The sequence below is a fragment of the Halichoerus grypus genome, chromosome 3 (assembly GCF_964656455.1).
Source record: "Halichoerus grypus chromosome 3, mHalGry1.hap1.1, whole genome shotgun sequence".
NCBI classification, from domain to species: Eukaryota; Metazoa; Chordata; class Mammalia; order Carnivora; family Phocidae; genus Halichoerus; species Halichoerus grypus.
In genome coordinates, this window is record NC_135714.1 from 56,555,235 (window position 1) to 56,577,116 (window position 21,882).

Below are 21,882 nucleotides of genomic sequence, written 5' to 3' on the forward strand. Positions count from 1 at the left end.
TTTGTTCTGTATTAGCAAAGCATATACAATATCAAAAGGAAGTAAAATTTCACTTCCTGTCCTACTTAAAACAATATCTAATTTCAAAAAGTAGAACATCCTTTGCATTTATATTCATGGAGACAGGACTTTTTTAAACTTTAAAGGACGTACATAACCTTTTGGGCATTTTTTTTGCGTCCTTGCTATGTATGGAACACTTGTGTTAGATGTTGAAGATAAGAATTGTTCTAAGTTATGGTCCCTGCCCTGAAGGAGTTTAGTGGATTTTCTCTATTTACCACTTAACTCCACCACCAAGGTTGGGATTGACTTGGCTTTCTTTGTGCCTTGTATCTTGCACATACAATAAATTATTTGCTTCCACATCTGGCTTCAACTAATAATCTATAAACCCCTTAGGGGCACATGTTCTTTCTTACTTACTATTTTATCTAACACAAGGCCTAACATGGTATAGGGTGTTCAGTGGGTGTTTATTAAATAACAGTTTTCCAAGCAAAGATATGAGCAAATGCAAAGGCCCCAGGGTGGGAATGTATGTTGGTATGTTGAAGAACAGATAACAGACCAGCGTGACTGGAACATAGGGGAATTAGTGATGCATGATGAGGTCAAAGGGAGTAGGGCCAGATCATGTAGAACAAAGGTTCCCAAATGCAATTCTTTGTTGGTTGTAGCTGTCCTGTGTATTGTAGGCTATTTAGCAGCGTCTCTGGTCTCTACCCCCTCGATGCCACTTGCACCCTTTCCCCTAAGTTGTGACAAACAAAAATGTTTCTAGACATTGACAAGTGTTCCCTGGGGGGGGCAAAATAGTTCCAGGAAGAAACACTGATATGGAACCTTTTAGATGACTTAACTGTGTTTTAGGTGGAAACAGGAGGCCACTGGAGGGTTTTGAGCAGGGAAGTGCCATATAATAATTGAGATTTTAAAAAGATTACTCTGTAAGGAGAATGGGCTGTCAGGGACAGGACTGAAGCAGGGACTTCTATGGTGAGGACGGTGTTGAGGGCCAAGGGTTGCTAAGTGATGTCAAGGAAGCAGGGGAATTTGAACTGGACCTTGGAGAGAGAGAACGGACTTAAACAAATGTTAAGACTTAGAAACAGGGTACCAGTTTGAGGAATGGTGCAGAATGTGCAATGCCCATTTAAGGAATGATGAAGCTTCAGGAATCTTTGAGGGCCCCTATCATAGTATCAGATGGGGAGCATCTCAGCATGGCAAGCCACGTGCTTGTCATGATCGGTTCTGCCCTGTTTGACTTGCTCATCTCCTGCTGGCCTTCCCTGCTCCCTCAACATTCCAGCCTGGATGGATGACACCTGCACTGCATTTAAACACTCTCTCTAGCAGCATTAAGGATGGATGGGAGAGGTGCCAGAGTGGGGGTGGGTGGAGGGGAGTGGTTAGGAGGCCCCTGTATAATTCAAGTAGGAGATTATGAAAATCTGCAAAAGGCAGTGGCAGTGGGGAGGAGGGGTAAGGAACAATGCACATGCTATTTTTGAAAAATGGTGTTTTCTGTATTTGTTACAGTACCATTTCTATTAAAAGTTCTAATATTTGAATACTGTTTTTATTCCATTCAGATCTAGTTATTCAGATACCTTTAACTAAAAGAAACATCTTAGGGTTGGCTTGTTTTCATATGTATAAGTTCAGGAACAACTTCTCTAACATAACCATTTGGGTTCCGTCCATAAAGATGGCAATAGTTGGGGCACTATGAATTTTTTAGCATAGCTTTTACCATTCTGGTCAACAAATATGTCTCCAGTGTTTACTGTATGTAGGACACTGTACTAGATAGACATTGTAAGCCTTGAGCATTGAAATTTGGCAAAATAAATTCATGGCCTTTCCCTCTTTGGACTCAGTCTCCTCAAAATCTCTCCCATCTGTCCATTGTCCTTCCCCCCGTCCTATTACTTTAGTTGGAACTGTGTCAGCTCTGGCCTGGACTATGGCAATGCTGTCATGTCTGTCCTCTCTGCGTCCAGGCTTGACCACTTCCGGTATGTCCTCTACAAACCAAAAGAGCCATCCTTCTAAATAGAAATCTGATCATATCACTTGCCTGCTTAAAAGCCTTTAATGGTTTCCCTTTGCTTTTATGATAAACATTCCAAAGTCTTTAGCAAAACATTAAAGTTCTTACTTCTGTAGCCTTATTTCCTACCTCTCCCATCTCCTCCTATGCACCAACTCTATTTCATTTTCTCAAAATGGCGGCTTATTTGCCTAATTTTTTCCTCCTGCTTCCCTATATCTTGCCTCCCAGCTGGTTATGGCTCATATTTTAGGACTCAGCTTAAATACCACCTCCTATGAATACCATCTTTGACTTTGGGCTTAATACCCCTTCTGCATGGCACCCCAAGCTCACCCCATGTATAGAACAGTGTGGTATTGCAAATGCCTCTTGATTTGTCCAGCTCTAGCACTACATTGTAAGCCACTTGAGGGCAAAGATTGTATATTTACTGTAATTTTACTTCTAGGATCTAGCAGAGTGCCATTGAACAAATGAATTAACATTCATTCATTTACCCAACAAATGTTTATCTGGAGTGTTCACTCTATGATGGGCACTGTGCTAGGTTCTGGGGTTTCAATGGTGGTGAACAAAAACACCCATGGTCCCTGTCGTCATAGAGCTTTTTTGGTTCATGAGGGTGAGAGGTATCATTCAAATAGTCATGCAAAATGTGACATTGCAAATGTGGCTAGTGCTGTGAAGGAGAGGTGATGGTGCTTTAAGAAGCTGTTAAGAGAGGGTTTGACCTATGTCAGGAACTATAAGGAGTTCCCTGAGGTGATGGCACTTATACTGAGATTCAAGCATTAGTAGGAATTATCTAGATGAGGCTGGGTGGGGAGAGTATTCCATTGGGGCACAGGAATCACAGTGTATGTACAGGCTTTACAAGAGGAAGAAACCTGACAAGAACGAATGCCTTCCTGATAGAACCCAGTGTGGCAGCAGTGACAGAGGGAGAGTTGAGGATGAAGAGGGAACCACACAGAGGCAGGCCTGGCAGGGCCTTCAGTACATGGTGATGATTTCCCCTTCCTCTTAAGAGGAGCAAGAAGTCTCAACATGGTTGAGGGAAAGGAAGACGTTTTGAAGAGAATGATGTCAGGGCACACAGTAATTATGTATCTACAATTATTTTCTCTCAGAGCTTTTATTTATTTTGGTGGTTTTGCATAGTTTCCTCTGTATTCTACTTTCTAAAATCCTCACTTCACCCTCTTTGGTATTATGTGGCCCCTTTTTGTTAGTCTCCAGGATATCTTGTTCAAACTTGTTTTTGTTGAAATAGAGCAAGAAAGCATGGATTTGGCTCACAGTAGCCTACATGACATTTTCTACAACAGCTATTATTTTGACCCATTGATCTAGGCAATGTGTACATCCATAGGTTATTACAGTTTCCTTGATGCCAAGATTTGGGGATCCTGTCCATTAATTACCATGTTGGTACCTCTAATATGGTCTTGAGTGATTTAGTCTAAATAGGGCTTAAAACTATGTGATATTTCCCGCTGTTGTTCAACTTCCCTCCGCCCCCCTACCAAGTGATTCACATTTCTACCAATTAACAAATCAAGTTTTAATTTTCTGTATGGCTGATTAAGAGTTTATAGTTGCCATTCATAAGAGTATATACATGCTATTCGTGATTCATTTTTTTGGTAAATATTAATTGAGAGTTGACTATGCTCCATGAACTCTACTTAGGTATTCAGGATAGAGAGAAAAAGAAACATAGTCCAGGTCTTCCTGTTTCTTACAGTCTAACGCCAAAGCCAGATAAATGCACACATAATTTCAAAACAGTGTGATGAGTGCTGTGGTAAAGGAAAGCATAAAGTGACAGGGGAACAAAGAAGAGGAAATCTAACCTAACTGGACTTACCCATCTCACCTGGACTGAGGCAGGAAAACTACCAGAAAAGATAAAGGCTGGTTTAAGTCTTAAGGATGAGTAGGACTGGTTCAAGGTAAGAAGAAGGAAGAGTAGAGGTTATTCCAGGGAAAGGGTGCTAGATGGGCAAAGACACAAAGGCATTAGTATGTAAGACATATTGAAGGAATTGCATATGATTGAAAGTGGCCATGGTATAGGATGGGGGCAGGGGAGAGGTGAAAGATGAGGCTGCAGATGTGAACAGAGGCCAGAGCATGAATGGTCTACAGTGAGGTCATAAGACACATCCACAGGCAGGAGTGAACAAATGCTGTGGATTCCACCTTAAAGTATAGTCAGAACCCAAACACTTCTTGCCATCTTGACTGCTACTACTCTGGCTCTAACCATCACAATTTCTTGCATGGATTTTGGTAGCAACCTCCTAACTAGGCTTACTGTCCTTGAGTTTGTTCCCAGCATAGCAGCCGTAGTGTTTAGTACGTAAGCAGGTCCTGTCACTCCTCCACTTAAAGCCCTCCAGTGGCTTCCCATCATACTCAGCGTACAAGCCCAAATTTTCATAGTTCTACTTAGTACTTAGTACTATTTAAGATACTGGGGGCGCCTGAGTGGCTCAGTCGGTTAAGCGGCTGCCTTCAGCTCGGGTCATGATCCCAGGGTCCTGGGATCGAGCCCCGCATCGGGCTCCCTGCTCGGCGGAGAGCCTGCTTCTCCTTCTCCCTCTGTCTGCCGCTCTGCCTACTTGTGCTCTCTCTCTATCTCTGTTAAATAAATAAATAAAAATCTTTAAAAAAAAAAAAATAATAAGATACTGTATAGTTTACAGTTTATTTACTTGTGTTGTTTATTGTTGTCTCAGTGGAATAGAAACACCTCGAATATGGGAATTTTTGTCTGTTTTATTCACAGATAGGACATTAACACCCAGAACTGTGCCTGTTATTAAGTTGGTAGTAGTATTTGTTCAAGGAATGGAATGACTGAGGCCCAGATATACCATGATACTCACCTCATTAGTTATTGTTGAACAAATTTATCTCAGCTCATCCCCACCCTTTGCTCTCCTTTCCCCTACCTTATCCCACTCCCAATCCAAACCCTATGGTTTCAAACCATTTGTACTGAAATGAACTGCTTTCATGAATATATATTAACCTTTGTCTCCCAAGGATACTTCTGTTCATAGTCAAACCTGGACTAAGTCAATGTGCTCTTCTTTCTTGTGTCAGCTCCCCTTGCCTGTGATGAGTTCTTTGAGAACAGGATTAGACCCATGTTTGTGAGCCAGGGGTGAAATCTTGGCATTTCAGTGAGAGGAGAGCAGTGTTCTAATTGACTGTAATCAGACCTGAATGATAACAGTCACCAGGTTTCTAATGTAAATTACATTCTCAGTTTTTTAAAGCCAGCGTCTCCATTACCTCAGATTGGCCATACTCTGGCTCTTGGTGCTTCTGCTTCCATGCTGTGCAAATGGACTGCTCTGTTTTCTCAGGCTCCATAGGGGCGTTAAGCATTTGATTTCTTCATAAACAGAGCAGGGAAATATAACCACAGAATAACATTGTGGACACATTTAACAATATTTATTTAGTGAGTAAAAGAGCGAGACCTTTTGTTACATAGTCTGCTCTTCCAGTCAATAAACGTTATTGTGACCAGTAAAATCAGCCTATTCTGATTAAGGGTGCATTAATTACCGTAGTGATCGCGTTTAATTGGTTATTAAACAATTATTTTCATATACCATGAAAGGTGAGAAATCGTCATAGGCATACCTTCTCAAGGTTGCTTTCAGATCTCTGGTCTACATATGCCGAGTACTATCTAGGTGAACAGCTTATGCTAAACAGTCAAACAGAGAAGGATTGGTGCCTGCCTTTTTTAAGGTGTTTATTGTGCTTAGGTGAACAACAACCAGTACCACCACTGTTGCCATCACCATTTTTTTTTGAGCTCCTACTATGCAACAACCACTGCCTTTTAAGTTCCTATAAGATGCTTTGCCTCTGTTACTTCACTAAAAGTGAAGTATGCGAATGGTCACAGTAACTCCTCAAGGTAGATCTCTATCTCCATTTTTCTGATTACAAAATTGGATACAGAGAGGATGACTGACAATAAGCAAACGATAAGTAAGCTGTGAACTTCAGTCAAGCTAGAGGAGGTGTCCCGTGGCAGCTCTGTGTTTAATTGCTAGGGGGGATAATATGAGGAAGATAAAGTCCCCTTCCTTGAAGAACTTACCTTGAAGTAGATATTTTTAGCAAGCCAAGTGAGGTGGGGTTTTTTTGGTCATTTTAATTCCCATCTGGAAATAGGACAAGATAGATGAGTTTTGTTCTGTTTGTTTTTTTTCCATATGGTTTTGTTACCTCTTTCTACAGAAAGGAGCTGGATATCACCTGGATCTCTTTTGGGTGGCCATCCTCATGGTGGTGTGCTCTTTCATGGCTCTTCCGTGGTATGTGGCTGCGACCGTCATCTCTATTGCTCACATCGACAGTTTGAAGATGGAGACAGAGACTTCTGCCCCTGGAGAACAACCAAAGTTCCTAGGAGTGAGGTATGTGTAAGTCAGAGGAAAAGGGCTCTACAAAACACATCATGCCACACCTATGTCATTCGTAGGAAATGGGCAGGATGGGAGGAGAAAAGGCTGGGGATGATTAATTTATTCCTGTACTTGATGTTCCAGAAAGGACTACATTTTCATTAGAAAGAGATTCTTCAATAATTTTTTGAATTCGCGTCTTATGTTCCATAAATTCCCTTTGACTAATGAAGGCCAACTGAGGCAACGTAAAATCACAAATAGGTCATTCATTTTCTTCACCGAGTAGCTCACTTCGGTGCTGTGATACTTACTCCATCACAAGCATATGTAAAGGCCAAACCCTTTCACCTTCCAGCTCTGTTGAGACTCCCCAAAACTCTTGAGTCTGCTTGTGATTTTGAAGATTCTATGAAGGGAAAGGAATTCTTATTTCCCAGTTCATTTTCTGTCCCCATAAACACTGAGAAGCCTTGACTGCCAGCTGTTAAATTTGGGTAGCCAGGAAGGGCTTGCATAAGACCTTGATACTGTGTTGAATGCTTTTCACAGCAAGCCCTGCTCGCAAGTGCTTGGGTGAGTAGCTTGCAGGACAGAGCCACTGTTTCCCACGCCACAACAGTGGGTGATTCTTTCTTGGGGGCTGGGGGTGGGGGTGCTGGATGGGAATCCTATTTGTTAAAATGTACTCTTGTTGTTTAGATTTGGAAATTAGACTGATGGGATTTATTGCACTTATGAAATTTCCCTGAGTTGTTTGCTAATTAGAATGCAGGACAATGTAATATCTGTCTCCTGAGAAAGAAGGTGTAATTACACAACAGCACAAGTCGTTTAAAAAATAAGGGCTTTGAAGAGGCCAGGAATTGATGGACCAAGAGCAAGTGACTTTTTTTTTTTTTTTAGTTCTAAAAGGAGCAAAGGATTTAACAGAATCACTTTTCTCTTGACGAATTCAAATCGCGTGATACAATAGTTTTAAGAGAATTTTATAGTTACATGGAGCTTATATGCTGTCCTCGAGGTATTCATTTATATAAGATATCAAGACCTTTGCTGTTTTAGTCAAACATTTATTTGGTCAATGTATGGTCCTTTTTGAAGGTGAAAAGACAAGGGCATATTTATGAAAACAAGAGGCAAATTGGTAATCGTTTGATTTGGTTTCAGGGAACAAAGAGTCACTGGAACCCTCGTGTTTATTCTGACTGGTCTGTCAGTCTTTATGGCCCCCATCTTGAAGGTAAATATGTGGTAAATACTTGTCTCTTCCTCCTTCTCAGTACACTGACAGATAATTGGATATGTGAAGAGTAGAATTCCTTATCTGCAAGATTCTCATCAGTTCTGGAACACACTGAAGCAGGGGTCAGGTAGAACAAGGACTTTAAAAACTTTTATTTTGGGGGTGCCTGGGTGGCTCAGTTGTTAAGCGTCTGCCTTCAGCTCAGGTCATGTTCCCAGGGTCCTGGGATCGAGCCCTGCATCAGGCTCCCTGCTCCGCGGGAAGCCTCTGCCTCTGCCCCTGCTTGTGTTTCCTCTCTCGCTGTGTCTCTCTCTGTCAAATAAATAAAATCTTTAAAAAAAACCAAAAAAGCAAAAAAACAACACTTTTATTTTGATGTCCTTCTCATTCCTTCACTCCTTCTATTATTTATTATTATTATTGTAGTTATTTGGTTGAACCATATTAAATTACCAGTATTCAATTTTTGACCTATACAAATGGCAATTCCGTACAGTTTAGTCTAGCTGACCTCCCCTCCTCACTGCATTTCTTACTCTTCTCCTTGTATCCTTTCTTCCCACTTCTTCCCATTTACTTGTCCCTAAATCCTGCTTCCACTCCCCCCCCCACACACACACACGCACACATTAGACTCCTGGGTAACACAGATGATCATTTTGTAACTTTTCTCCTCGTCTTAATTATTGCTGACTGTGTTTTTATTGGCTTTGAATCAGAAGGCCTAATCTCCACAGAGGGAGACTAGAGTAAAATTACTGATTTATGACTAGAAAACTTTAGAAATGAACTTTTGAAGAAGAAAAAATGACATGCTAGATGATCTAGAAAATTAGGAGTCAAATATATAGGTTTGATCGATGGGGTGACTATCTGCCAAAATAGATGAATGGGAACTGTATGGGAAAACCTATTTAGAAGACGAGACAGGGTTAAAAGAGTAGATTTAGCTGTCATGAAGCTTCCATTTCTTTTTTTGTGACACAGGCATTTTATTCTTTCCTTCTATAATATGAACAATACTGGCCAGTTATTGATAATTTGTATTTGATGCTTTGCACCACAGTACAAAGCATGAAAATTACCTATAGACCTAGAAGCTATAAACAACCACTGTTAATATCCTTTCAAATTCGTCTCTGAAAAGTTTTGTTTATTTTTAAACAACTCTCATTTTTCAGATTTTTAAGATGCTTATTTAACTACACAAGTAATGGAGCAGTACATTCTTGTAAAGAATTCAAACCATGCAGAAGTATAGAGAGGGAAAGGCAAAAGACCCCCATTCTCTCGAGTTGGCACATTTATAAGTCAGTTGCCATTCAGATGAATTTGAGGAAAGTGGAACTCTAATTTCTTAGCCTATGGCTAAGACTGGTTTTGCCCTCAGGGTATTTAGATTATCGTGTATGTTATGCACAAAACACTTGCTAAACAGTTAAAAGATTTAAATATTCACCTCTTGTCCCTGGTTTCCACAATGTCAGTTAACCGGCTTAATTAATTTCTGCCTGGAATCATGAAGGAATACATATTTCACATAACATGTGGAAAAGTAAAATTTAAAATAACCTCAAAGAAGTTGTTTCTGGTCACATACGAAGAACCTCTAGAGAGTACAGGTCTTAAGGTTTTGCAGGGACAGAGGGAAATCTGTTATCCCTTTTGCCAGGGCAAAGCAAGTTGTGGGGTAGGTTTGAAGTTGTGAGTTTCACAGCATCACATCCACTCTCCAAAGGCTTTATGTCCCTTTGTTGCCCCATAGACACTAGCGCATCAGCTGGTGGAAAAATCGAATGACAGCTTTCTACCACATAGGCCATAGAACCTCATCTGGACAGATCCAGTTTTAGAAAGGTCATTGCAGGCAATTATGACCTCATGTTGTGGGAGGATCTACAGGAATGAATTTGCCCCTGGGCTCCCCAAAGGTGGGCTCAATGACACAACTGCAGAGATTTTTTATGGGGTCTCTTAGCGCTTAGCTACCAGTAGGGGATAAGAAATCTTTCCATCAGTTCAAATGAGCCTATTAGCCCATTAGCCCCCACCCATTTTGTCTTTTATTTTTATATTATGTCTTTTCATTAATACAGTATCAAATCCTAACTCAAAAAATTCAGATGTGTTTAAAAGCTCTCTCTCTTTTTTTTTTTTGTTACAGCAAATTGGCTTTAATCTTAGAGAATCTGTCAGCTGAGTAATCACGTATGATCCCAAAGGGAAACAGAGAACAGATACTGTATAAATTGCTATTTTTAGGAAAAGATGCAAGACTCACATTTTCAACAACGCCTCTTCCTAACTATTTTCTAACCCTGCACCCAAATGTGGCTGCAGAGGAATTAAAGCTGAAAGCCCTTTTGTTCTTTATTTTACAGTGATTCTTTTTGCCCCAATATGCAAAGCACCTTAGTATCTGCAGGAACAGATTATAATACAGAGAAAGAAGAAAGAGAGATGTAAGGGATCAGCGAGCATGAGCTTGCTTTTCCTTTTGACCTTCCTCAAGCTCACCCTTGTTCAGCTGCTAATGTTCATAATTATGGCCATTTCCACCTGGCAACTTTGAGTCAATGCAAAGAGTCATTGTAAGAATCAGTGAAAAAGGTGGTCCAGCAAACATTTTTACTGGGCAAGGCTTATGCCCAAGATGTGGGAAATGAAACTGTTCTGTTACTATGGCTTCCAGTATATTGTGGGAAACCTAGATTTGAAAACAACAAGAATAAAGTAGTCCAGCATTGACAATTGTGATTCCAGACTTCGGTGAGTAGAAGTGTTCTTTCCTTCAGGAATCACATCAGCTAGTTTCAGATCACGTGCCCTTCTTCCCACGAAATTGGGTAGCTTAGAAGCATTCACCCCAGAATTCTTGGTAGCTCATGTAAAAAGTCAATACAGGAAGAAGCAGATGTTGAGGGTACAGTTTAACTAAAACCTCAGTAATGACTAAGTAGGAGTCAGGATTAACAATTAACCTCAGAATTCACATGGAAAGAGGTATCAGGGGTTACTTGGGAGGAGGGAGCCTTTTTCCTCCACCATTGGACTATGTGTGTTTTAAAGGAACAGATGACAACTTTAGAGAATGGTTTTACTTAAGAGTCTGCCTTTGAAAGGCAGATCAAATGAACGGAATCAAGAGAAATATGGGCCTTTCACTTTTTAAAATGACATGGCTCAGCACCTCCCCTGCCCGGCTCCCTGCATCCCATAGCTTCAGTGCCTCAGAGGATGCGAGTAATTTTCTCCCTGCATTGAGCAGGGTGGGTAGCTGTCCCCTGCGCCTCCTTATGCAGGCTTACTTTGAACATGAAGCTTGTGACCTCTGTTTTGATCTCTTTGCCGAAGCCTGTCTTTTTACATGGAAAAAATGTAAGGAATCATAGTGTATTAGCTTTAAGTTCATGAGGATACCCCGTGACCTTAGCCAGCTGCACTCACACATGCCTCAAATCCCACCCCTGATTCAGTACAGAACTGTGGGGAAGCAGGAAGAACTGGCTTCCCAGGCTGCTTACACAGTTTAGATCTGTGTCTCTGCGGCAGAAACACTGCCTGTTAAGCTCGGGTTCTGTATGGGGAGACTGGGGCCGACCACAGAGCAGCAAAAAGATGAAAGACCGTTCCTAGAGCTTGCTTTTTCAATTCTTTTGGCAAGCTTAAAGAAATAAAGATCAAGTAAAGTTCACTGCTACTTCTGTTGCCTTTGCTTGAAGTAGTTCATCTTTAACACGAGGTGTAGCCGAAATTTGTCTTTCACATTTGTTTAGGGTTCTAGAATGTGGAGGCTAGCATTTGATTTGTATCTGGCAAGCATTTGTTGAGCTCCTACAATGTGCCACACACCCTGCTCAATATCAGAGAAACGAGGAGAGATGGTAGTGAGGAGGAGGAGGATGGTGATAATAGTGGCTCCCATTTATTGGGAGCTTGGCATCGGACCAAGAGCTCTGCACAGATTGTTTTTATTTAGTTCTCCAATAAAACCTGTGAAAAACGTATGTATGATTGCATCCATCTTACAGATAAAAAAATATATAAGTAACCGGCCAAGTCACAAAGTTCTTAAATGGTAGAGCCAAGATTTGAACTCAGGCAGTTCTAACTCCAAAAGCCTGATCTCATAACCATCATGGTTTATTGCCTTTTAAAATAAAACAGTATTGCCCTCAAAGAACTCCTTTACTTTCTTTTCCCATGAGATGATCTTCCCCAGCTTTGATCCAATTTCCAGTTCTCTTACGTAGAGAGAAATGTGGCATTTTCACAACCTCTTCGTCCATGGTTCCGTCAATGACTAAGGACTGGATTTCAAGTCGGCAGCTTCCTTATGGCCCCAGATTTTTAAGGCTTAAGGGCATTAGGATGTTATTTTAATAACATGTTCCTGAAGACAGTTGTTAGAGTTGAAAGGACAATATTGTAGAACTTATAGAAAACCGAGGTTTCGAGTCTGACCTTTGCAGCCACCACTCTGGCCTGTACCCCTGCCGCCCCCACCCCTACCACAGAGGGACCAGAGGGGGCTGGGCTGGGCGTTTGCAGGTGTCTCGACTTGCCAGTGAAGGTCCTGATGCTAATAATGACATCAGTACCACATTTATCATTTCTTGAGTATCTGTTATGAGCCAGTCCCTGAACTAGATCTTATGTGTTATGTAATCTTTATCATAACTACTGTATAGATGAGAATACTGAGGATAGAAGTTGACAGTTCTCTCTCAGTTCTACAATGGGTAGAACCAGAATTGTAACTCAGGTCTACCTTCTATGCTTCCATGCTCATCATCAGTACCTTATTTTGAGTTTTATACACACACACATGCACACACACAGTGACTATTATTCTGCTAGGAGGCCTCACTCCTTCACTGAATTCTGCACTGTGGACAACTACCATCTACCTTTCTTATTAAATTTACCCTTTCACATTTTTTTTCTTATGGGAATATTCTAACACTATCAGAAAATCAACGGGAGGGCTAAGTAAAAAAAGAGTGGAGCTACATTCACCAGAATTTGAAAAATTTGCTGACATAATCTGAGTATGCTAAATCTCCACTGACTTCAATTTAACTTTTCTGTCTGGTTGTAGGACCAAGCATTTAACTTTCTCATTTTTAATGTTTATTAAAAGCATTATAATATTTACTTATAATTGGGCTTTTTGGTTTCCTGGCTATGTTTAATTATGTAATTTTATTTGCACAATTTTATGATTTGGCAACTTTCAAGTGCCTGTGAACCTAGTATACCTTGTGTTTTTTGTGTTTTAATTTCTCCTGTCTTGTTTTATAAAAATGCCTATCTGCTATGCAATGTATATTATACTAGTTTAACTTAAAATGGGATCACATCTTTTTAAAACATTCTTCTTTTTCTTCCTTTGGGAAATTTCTATTGTGATGAATGATTCTATTGTGATGAATTTTTAAGGATTGACCTTTTGATATGACTCTGAACCAAATCCAATAAAAAATATCCTCTAACCCAGTAATTGAACCAAATCCAATAAAAAATATCCTCTAACCCAGTAATTCTGTCACATTTCATCAAGGTTTCCAAACTGAAAGATTTTTAGTGAGACACATTGCACTGTTTTAAAGAAAATGGTGCATTTCTTAAGACATTTGTATCGCAGTGAAGTTGACCCAAAATTTGAATCAATAGACTTCCTTATATGTGCTATTTCCTTTTCACCAAAGAATATTTTTTTTAAAAAAACATCATCATCTCTTAAGCTGTTTTCCTACACGTACCCCATTCTGAGTTAAGGGTAGCTTCTGATTTTATTTTGTGGTAGATTTGGTGAAATCTGGCATAAATTCAGAGAGAATAGACCTCAGCACCATGGTACAACTTTCCTTCACTCTGGTCCTAGAACTACATTAGAGAAAATATTTAGCTAAACTTAGGGGAGGGGTGGAGGTAAGGCTCAGTATCACCTTTGTGATTACTTTCTTTCAAGCCAGAAAAAACACTTTACTAAGATTGAAAAGTAACTACTGCAGGATTTCTAACTACATGCCCAACTATAAGAGAACTATACTTCTCTTTTCCCCTTCCACCTTTCTTTCCTTCCCAAGGAATTAGAAATGAAATGAATGTATGAAAGGAATCATCATATATTAAAGAAAAGTGGGAGTGCCCTTGCTGGCAAAATATGTTTTAAAAAATTAAAAAATGAGTGAAAGCTGTGAAGTGGTTTCTTTGTTGGTTATTTTATTTATTAATTTTTTTTTGGTCAGTTTGTACAGGAAATATATACATTCTCGAAATAAAGGCACGCGTCAGAACTCAAGTGGCTTGAACTCAGGTGGCATGAATGTGATGTGCTCACCTCTTTGTGGTGATTGTGGGGTATGACAGCACACCTGGCGTCCCCAGTACTCATACTGTCCCTCCGACCCCCTCAACAGTCAACATCACTTATTTATTTCTGAGCTCAAGATCAAATTAGCTATGTTACAATTACTAGTTTTTTCTAGAAGGAGCGTGTGATGTTTTATGTAAATAAATATATGTATTACATATGAATTTAACAATTCCTATAGCTAGCCGATAACAATTGGAGATAGTCATGACATATTTTGAATTTACTAATTCTCCAGTAGTGGCCAAATGGTCTCAGATACAGAACCGTTTTAGGTCATTCCAAGGGGAGACTGATAGAAATTGTGTTTCATTTAATACATGCCATAGTTCTTTAAAAATTACTCTGAAAGCATACTGTTTCCTGGCTACAAAGCCTCCTTTATGTAGATTTGGTAAGATTGAACTTAATTGATTGTGGTTTTTGAAAACCGAAATTACTTGAACTTCTTTTCAAAATCCAAGCTTGAGAACCTTTTGTTGTTCAAATAGAAGACTTCCTAGAAACAGAATCAACCTTGAGTTGCTTAGTTTCTACAGTACTAAGGACATTTCAAAGGTCTAGGAATAGATAAAACTTAAGGAACATCGAATTGGAACTTCCTATTGTTAAAACACTTTGTATTATTGTAAAAGACTCTTGCTAATTAATGCCTGAAAATGTATTAATTCACTCTTTAAAGATGTGTATTACTACATGTGTATAATTAATTGCTTCCGTATGCTCGATGCTCCTTTCAAGCAGTGTTCTCATTAGTTAGTCCTCTTAATATTCCTGAGAGGAAGAAAGGGGACAGCCGTTTGATGTTTGCTTAATTGAAAGAGGCATTTACACACCAAACTGATGGATCATTTGGCAAAAATTATTAAGGAAAAAATCAACAGCCTGTTGGAAAGGAACTTGGTCTCAGGAGTGAAGCAACCACTGTCTACCTCTCTTTCTACCTCACATTTCATGCAGACATCTGGTTTACATAATCGTTCCTTTTAAGGGGAAAGGGAAACATTTTTTTTTCCCATTTAAAAAAATTATTTTTGAGGTCATGCATGCTGATTGTTTAAAAAAAAATGCCAACGGGCATCAAATGAAAGTTGAAAGTCTCCCTCCACGTATTTCTAGTATAGAGTTTAGAAGTTTTGTCAATGATGAGTGCACTAATTAGAGGTCACTATATTATTATGTCCTATCTTTTAGTTTCAGATTTGGCCTTTATTTAAACTATCCTTCTTCATTACTGTTTTTATTATTATTTTTTAACCTTTCTCCATTTTTTTTTTCTTTCTAGTTTATTCCCATGCCTGTACTCTATGGTGTGTTCCTGTATATGGGGGTAGCATCCCTTAATGGTGTGCAAGTAAGTTTTCCATAGCAATCTAAATACAGTTGTGTTTTCTTCTAGTAGTAAGAGTAGTCCAGTAACAGATCTTTGATGAGAAGTGCTACTCATTAACTGCTGAATTTTTAAAATGTGTGTATTAACAGAAAACAAACTGGTGGTTGCCAGAGGGGAGGGAGGTGGGGGGATGGGTGAAATAGAGAAAGGGGATTAAGAGTGTACTTATCATGATGAACACTGAGTAGTATATAGAATTGTTGAATCATTACATTGTATACCGAAAAGAATGTTGCACTATATGTTAAATAGATAGGTAAGTAGGTAGATAGATAGATAGATAGATAGATAGATAGATAGATAGATAGATAGATAAAATGCATTTGTTTCCGACTTTCTCTGCCATACACCTGCTTCTTATTTCTGACTTAATTAACAGAATTAATTTGTGCTAACAAATGTTACCATAGGTACCATTCTTGAAATAAGCTGTTAAAGGTCATTTTACTGGGGAAGTGAGAGAGCTGTGACCTATCTTCCTCCCTCCTCCCTTCCCTCCTTCCTTCTCTCTTTCCTTCTCTCCTTCCTTCCTTCATCTGAAGAAGGAAATTGAACCCTTTCGGTGTGCTCCTCAAGATACTGTTTATCCATCTGCCTTTAAACCATACTAAGAATGGGCTATTTTTTGATTCGCTTTTCACATGGCTGAGATAAATGATCAAAAGTTTTGCATCAATAAAAGAATAAAGTCAATGTGGTTTAGTGCTACTTTTGTCCAAAACTTCAGCTATTCACAATTTGGGTAAAACTGGCCCCTTTAAAAAAAACATCACTGGGGAAAACTTTGTAAGGGACTTTGTCTTTCAATTGAGGTTTAATTTAATTGGCACCGGGAGACTGGAAGTACTTCTGCTGCTTTCTGGCACCTTGTTAATTGTAGACTTATTTAGCACTTACTAATGTTTTAATGGGAAAAGACTGCATGTTCTATGAACATCATAAGAATTTATTTAAATCCCTTCATAATAGTCCTTGCTTTCATTTATTGAATTTAGATTAATTTGGTTTTAGAGTCAGATAGAGCTGGGCAGGTGGCCAGACCCCCCAAAACAGAAAAGGCTGTTTTATTTTTCCGTTTTTTAGGTCCCCTCTGGGTAGAGTTCTTCACCGTTGGGATATTTGTCACAAAATACAAGATGGTGCTTTGTAGATTGCACTAGTTGAATGTGAATGGGTGTTTATTTGTGCCTATGAAACTTTTGGGCAAGTACCTGGCCTTGTAAATATTCTTTTTTCCCCTAAATGGAAAAATATGGAACTAATATGGCTCCCAAACTAATAGTTCTTCTTCTTTTTTTTTCTTTTTTGGCCTTAATAGGTCAGTCTAGATCAGAAGTTTGATTTTTATATGTTCTAGGTGCTTAACCGATAGTTGGAGCTCAGTACATGTTTATTAAATTAAATAGAAGGCAAAAAATCAACAATTTCACAGTGATGGGGAAAAAAATCTTTTGCTAAAGGCACAGCCCAGGGATTTCTTAAATTCTGCAGTGCTGTTGTCCCTCTTGCCTTTTCTCTTTACTTTTCTCTTGATTCTCCCTCTTTTAGACCTTTTGGCAAGATTTGATTTAGCAAGAAATTTTGTAACCCAGTCTTTATAAACAGCAAGGTCCCCTCCAGTCAAAAGTAGGCCTAGACGGAGAAAGAAAGTTTGTTACATAGGAAATAGCTTCCAAGAAGCTTGTCTGTGATAGTCTAGTTTATTTGCACACTTCCCCCTTTCCTCTGGAAAGAAAGTAGAGATATTATGTCAGAGTCTTATTACATAATAATTGAATTCAGCAGCTATTTACTGAGTATCTTTCATTTGAGAGATCCTCTGGGAGGTACCTAAATATCATCCTTCTCACCATCATCCACAGCAACTCAGCAGTTAATCTTTGAGGCACAGCACCTGGCACAGAGGTGCTCGGCGGCCCGTGTAGTACCTGTTTCTGTGCAACATTGTGATAGCCTCTCCTAGATTCCAATGTCTAGTTGTTGACACTCTGAAACTCACTATCGTAGTCCTATGGCTTTTCTTTGAAAAGAATGGTAATGAATTGCTGAATGTTATTAGTTAAGTTATGCCATAGATAAATAATGTGGAATTTATGAAAATACTGATGCATTCCCATTTTCAAGTTGGAAACTTCCTTTATATCCTTGAAACATCCCAAAATGTCTAAGATGCATAGTGGCATCTTTTCTTCTTTCAGGTAAGGTGGCTGAGGCAGAGTAAGATACATGAGTTAGATGTCTTCCTTCATTACAGAAATAGTCACAAGATTCTCTCTCCGGAGACTCAGATAGTAAAAACAGAAAGTAAGAGATGAGCATTTAGAATTTATATTTGGCTTTGTGACTTTATTCTTTGGTGGCCACTTTGTCTCCTGTATCTGCGTAACATTCCTGCACAGTAACAATATTGGAAGACTCCTGTCATGTCTTACTGTGCTGGACTAAATTTCTGCATTCTCTGACCGGGGTCCTCTGAAAAGGACACTGCTTGCCTAAATTATAGAATATATAAATCACTAGTCGTTAGTTACGCATTGTGGAAATGACTCTGTGTATCTGCTCTTGAAGTAATATGATTGTACCCTCATCTCCTTTCCTCCCCAGTTCATGGATCGTCTGAAGCTGCTGCTGATGCCCCTGAAGCACCAGCCAGACTTTATCTACCTGCGCCACGTCCCCCTGCGCAGGGTCCACCTATTCACCTTCCTGCAGGTGCTGTGTCTAGCCCTGCTCTGGATCCTCAAGTCAACCGTGGCTGCTATCATCTTTCCAGTCATGGTAAGGATTCCTTTAATTGAACCTCCCCATGAAGTCATAGCAGTGGCATTTGTTATTATAATATAGAAGACACATATGTCTTTTCTGTGTGGTTCTCATTTTTTCCAGCTTTGGCCAAATAATTTTGATTTGATCAATTGTTATTTAAGGTTCCTATGTCTGTGGTCATCTATGCTGGACTTTAGTGTCAAACTCAGCTGAGTTCAGATACCAACACTGGTTTCTGCTGGTCGGGGAACCTCCATGAGCTGCCATGAACTTGTCAGTAAAATGGGCATGGCTTTAGTACTGTCATTCTGAGCAACGGTGATAAATATGAAGTATAGAGCACAATGCCTGACATCTAGTAGACACCAGTGCATAGGAGTTATTTTTAAAATATTGTACAATAGAATCAATCTAAATAATAAAGTACAGCACATCACAGTCCAAGTAATAAGAAAACAAGTTTGGCAACTTCTGAGAGGTCCCAGTGAATTAGAAGGAATGGAGTGAAAAGTGCAGTTTTTGAAGTTCTTGCTAAGTTTAAGGATAAGTCTGGGCTCTCAGTCCTTGCCACGATATGATGAGAAGCAAGGTAAAATAACTAGCATTGCACTTGGAAGTACAAGTGAAAGAAGGAAAAAAGGAAATGCTAGCCCTGCATTTGGCTTTATCATTAAATTTTATACTTTACCATAATTTTCCATTTCTTGCAAGAAAATGCACACGCATATACTTGAAGCAGTCACCAAGCTAGCCTCAGGTCTGATCTGTCTCTCCCACAACTTTGGAAACAGAATTCTCATACACAGACATACTCTATTTTTTTTTTATAAAAATCCTCTTACTCTTAGCCAGAGTTATTATTTTATCTCATGTGTATTTGTTGTTTGTAATTTTTTTTGCCATAAAATACTAGTGATATTTGTAGAGTCATATTTTTTTCATGATGGTCCCTTATATCCACCCCCCCTTTTTTGTCTTAAACTCTGTTAGCTTACTGGAAAACACAATGAGTATGAGAAATGACTCCCATTTGCCTATTGGTACGGTCTACCTATTAGTTTTGCTAAAGACAGGAAAAACAAAGTTACACCTGGATAAATTTGAAATAGTCCAGTAAATCACTTACTGCTTGTGCTTAATACTAATAAAAAATGCATTCCCTTTATAACTTTATATTTTATCTTTCTAGAGCTTTTATTTGATCACCAAACAATAATGTAGTATCAGTAGGGTAGATGTTGTTAATTTCTCTAGGAGATGAAGAAACGGACCTATAGAGAGCATGATGTGGATAAACACAACTGTTTAATCTGAGACAGAGTCATGATTCTCATATATCCTGGTGTGTATTAATTTTACTCTTGAGCAAAGGCATCTTTAATGCACCTTTAGAAGTGACTATTCAAGGGCAACTCATAGCATCAAAGATATGTATTTTAAGAATACTGGTTTTAGAGGCAGACAGCTGGCGCCCTTGTATTTTTTCCTTACCTGGCTTTGTGATCTTGGATGACATACTTATGTCTCCAGGCCTCAGTTTCCTCAGTTGTAAGATGGAGATCATAATATCGACTTTTTGAGTTTGTGGTGGGAATAAATGAGAAAATCCTGCCTAAGAGTTTAGCACAGCCTCTGACACACTGTAAGTTTTCTGGTCATAGTAGTGATTGAAGTTGCCCCATAGATTAAATGGTCTGAGCATACTCAAGGACTGCCTCATTATTAGTACTTTGAAGATGTAGTATACTGTACATTGTAGAGATTTTCTTGATATTCAAAAACTTGTGTAATGTTTTAATTTTGAATAATTAGAAATCAAATGCAGGCTGTTTCTTCCCTTTAAACTTTCGGTCATTTTATTGAAAATCTGACATGGAAGAAAATGGTCTAAAAAATAATCCTTTCGTGGGTGCCTGGGTGGCTCAGTCGTTAAGCGTCTGCCTTCAGCTCAGGTCATGATCCCAGGGCCCTGGGATCGAGCCCCGCATTGGGCTCTCTGCTCAGCCGGGGGCCTGCTTCTCCCTCTCCCACTCCCCCTGCTTGTGTTCCCTCTCTCGCTGTCTCTCTCTCTGTCAAATAAATAAATAAAATCTTAAAAAAAAAATAATCCTTTCGTGTTGACATTCTAAGTGAATGTGATCATACATTTCAGTGAAGAAAGTAAGTTTTACTTAAGACTTCTATGACCCAACTTTCCCCATAAAGAAAATGTCTGTGGTCCAGGTAATATAAATCCATATAAGCAAGATGAGTTCTATCATATTCTAGCCTTATGCAAGATAGGTTTCTACTGCCTTTGATAGGGTAATATCAATGCTCACCATGACTTCATCTGACATGGTTTCTTTTATACTTTCTATATTTATCCTTTTAGATCTTGGCACTTGTAGCTGTCAGAAAAGGCATGGACTACCTCTTCTCCCAACATGACCTCAGCTTCCTCGATGATGTCATTCCAGAAAAGGACAAGAAAAAGAAGGAAGATGAGAAGAAAAAGAAAAAGAAGAAAGGAAGTCTGGACAGTGACAATGATGATGTAAGGAACTTTCCAAAATTCCAAAGTAAAGCTAAAGAGATAAATGTGAAAAAAATATATATGTGAAATATATATATATGTGAAATATATATATATTAATACATATAATCCTTTATGTGAGATATGGCTGAGTTCCAAGAATGTTCACCTGGCTGGGTTACATGTCATTCTTCACTTTCCTTTGCCCTTTATTTTCTCTCCTTAGTTTTTTATATTTTCTGAAGTCTTTCTGTAGCCATTAATATACTAATAGCGATAAAATGACTTCCAAAAAAAAGCCCACCACATCTAAAGAACTTCAGTCTCCCATCTCATAGATAAAAAGGAAACTTGCTTCATAATGCTATAAAATGTATTTGGTTCGCTATTGATGATCCAGGATTTAAATATGAGCTAATAACTCAGTTTTATGTAATTTCAAGCCTGATGTGGACAAATACCTATGACCTCACCTCCGGTGATCTATGTATCCACTTGAGTAGGCTCTCAACCACAGTTCTCTTCTATTGTACTTATCCTCACACTGAACTTGGACATCATTTAAGATGATCTCTCTGTAACCCTTCAGTGAAAAGGAAAGGGAATTGGAGCTTAGGGTCTTTATACATAATTGTAGTAGGCAGTTTTGTAGTCCAGATGATCCTCCTGCAATTGAGTGATTAAGTTGAGAAATAAAATTATTGCCCTTTTTTTTTTTTCTTTAGGAGACCATTTCGCAGGTGCTCCAGTAGGGGTCTGTAATCAGTACTAGGAGAACAGCTGGGATTATTTCACACACACACACACACACACGCACACACACGCACGCACACATGCATAATTTATCCCAGTAGCCTTCTAAAAGGACTGCCAAAATGACATTTTCTGTGTGAAGATTTGTTGTGGATTTTAAACAGCGCAGTATCCACATTCTAATTGCATCCCTGGTTTACAGTTGTAAAGTGGGAATATAGTTAAGTTTTGGTGTCTACTCTGTACTTGATCATTTTGAGTGATCATGCATACACGTCCTTACTTGCCATAACAGCTCTTTACGTATATGTTTCTGTTCCTATTTTACA

At 39.0% G+C, this 21,882-nt stretch overlaps 1 protein-coding gene across 6 annotated transcripts in view; it reads left to right on the forward strand.

Annotated features, from left to right (window-relative positions):
* SLC4A4 (solute carrier family 4 member 4) overlaps nucleotides 1-21,882 on the forward strand; it is a 346,035-nt gene that overhangs the window by 313,773 nt on the left and 10,380 nt on the right. For all 6 annotated transcript variants that reach the window (XM_078068751.1, XM_078068750.1, XM_078068748.1 and 3 more), the window contains 5 exons: nucleotides 6,335-6,513; nucleotides 7,672-7,744; nucleotides 15,412-15,480; nucleotides 18,124-18,297; nucleotides 20,660-20,821. In XM_078068751.1, coding sequence (XP_077924877.1) covers nucleotides 6,335-6,513; nucleotides 7,672-7,744; nucleotides 15,412-15,480; nucleotides 18,124-18,297; nucleotides 20,660-20,821 — 657 coding nt within the window. The remainder of the gene's footprint in view (nucleotides 1-6,334; nucleotides 6,514-7,671; nucleotides 7,745-15,411; nucleotides 15,481-18,123; nucleotides 18,298-20,659; nucleotides 20,822-21,882) is intronic.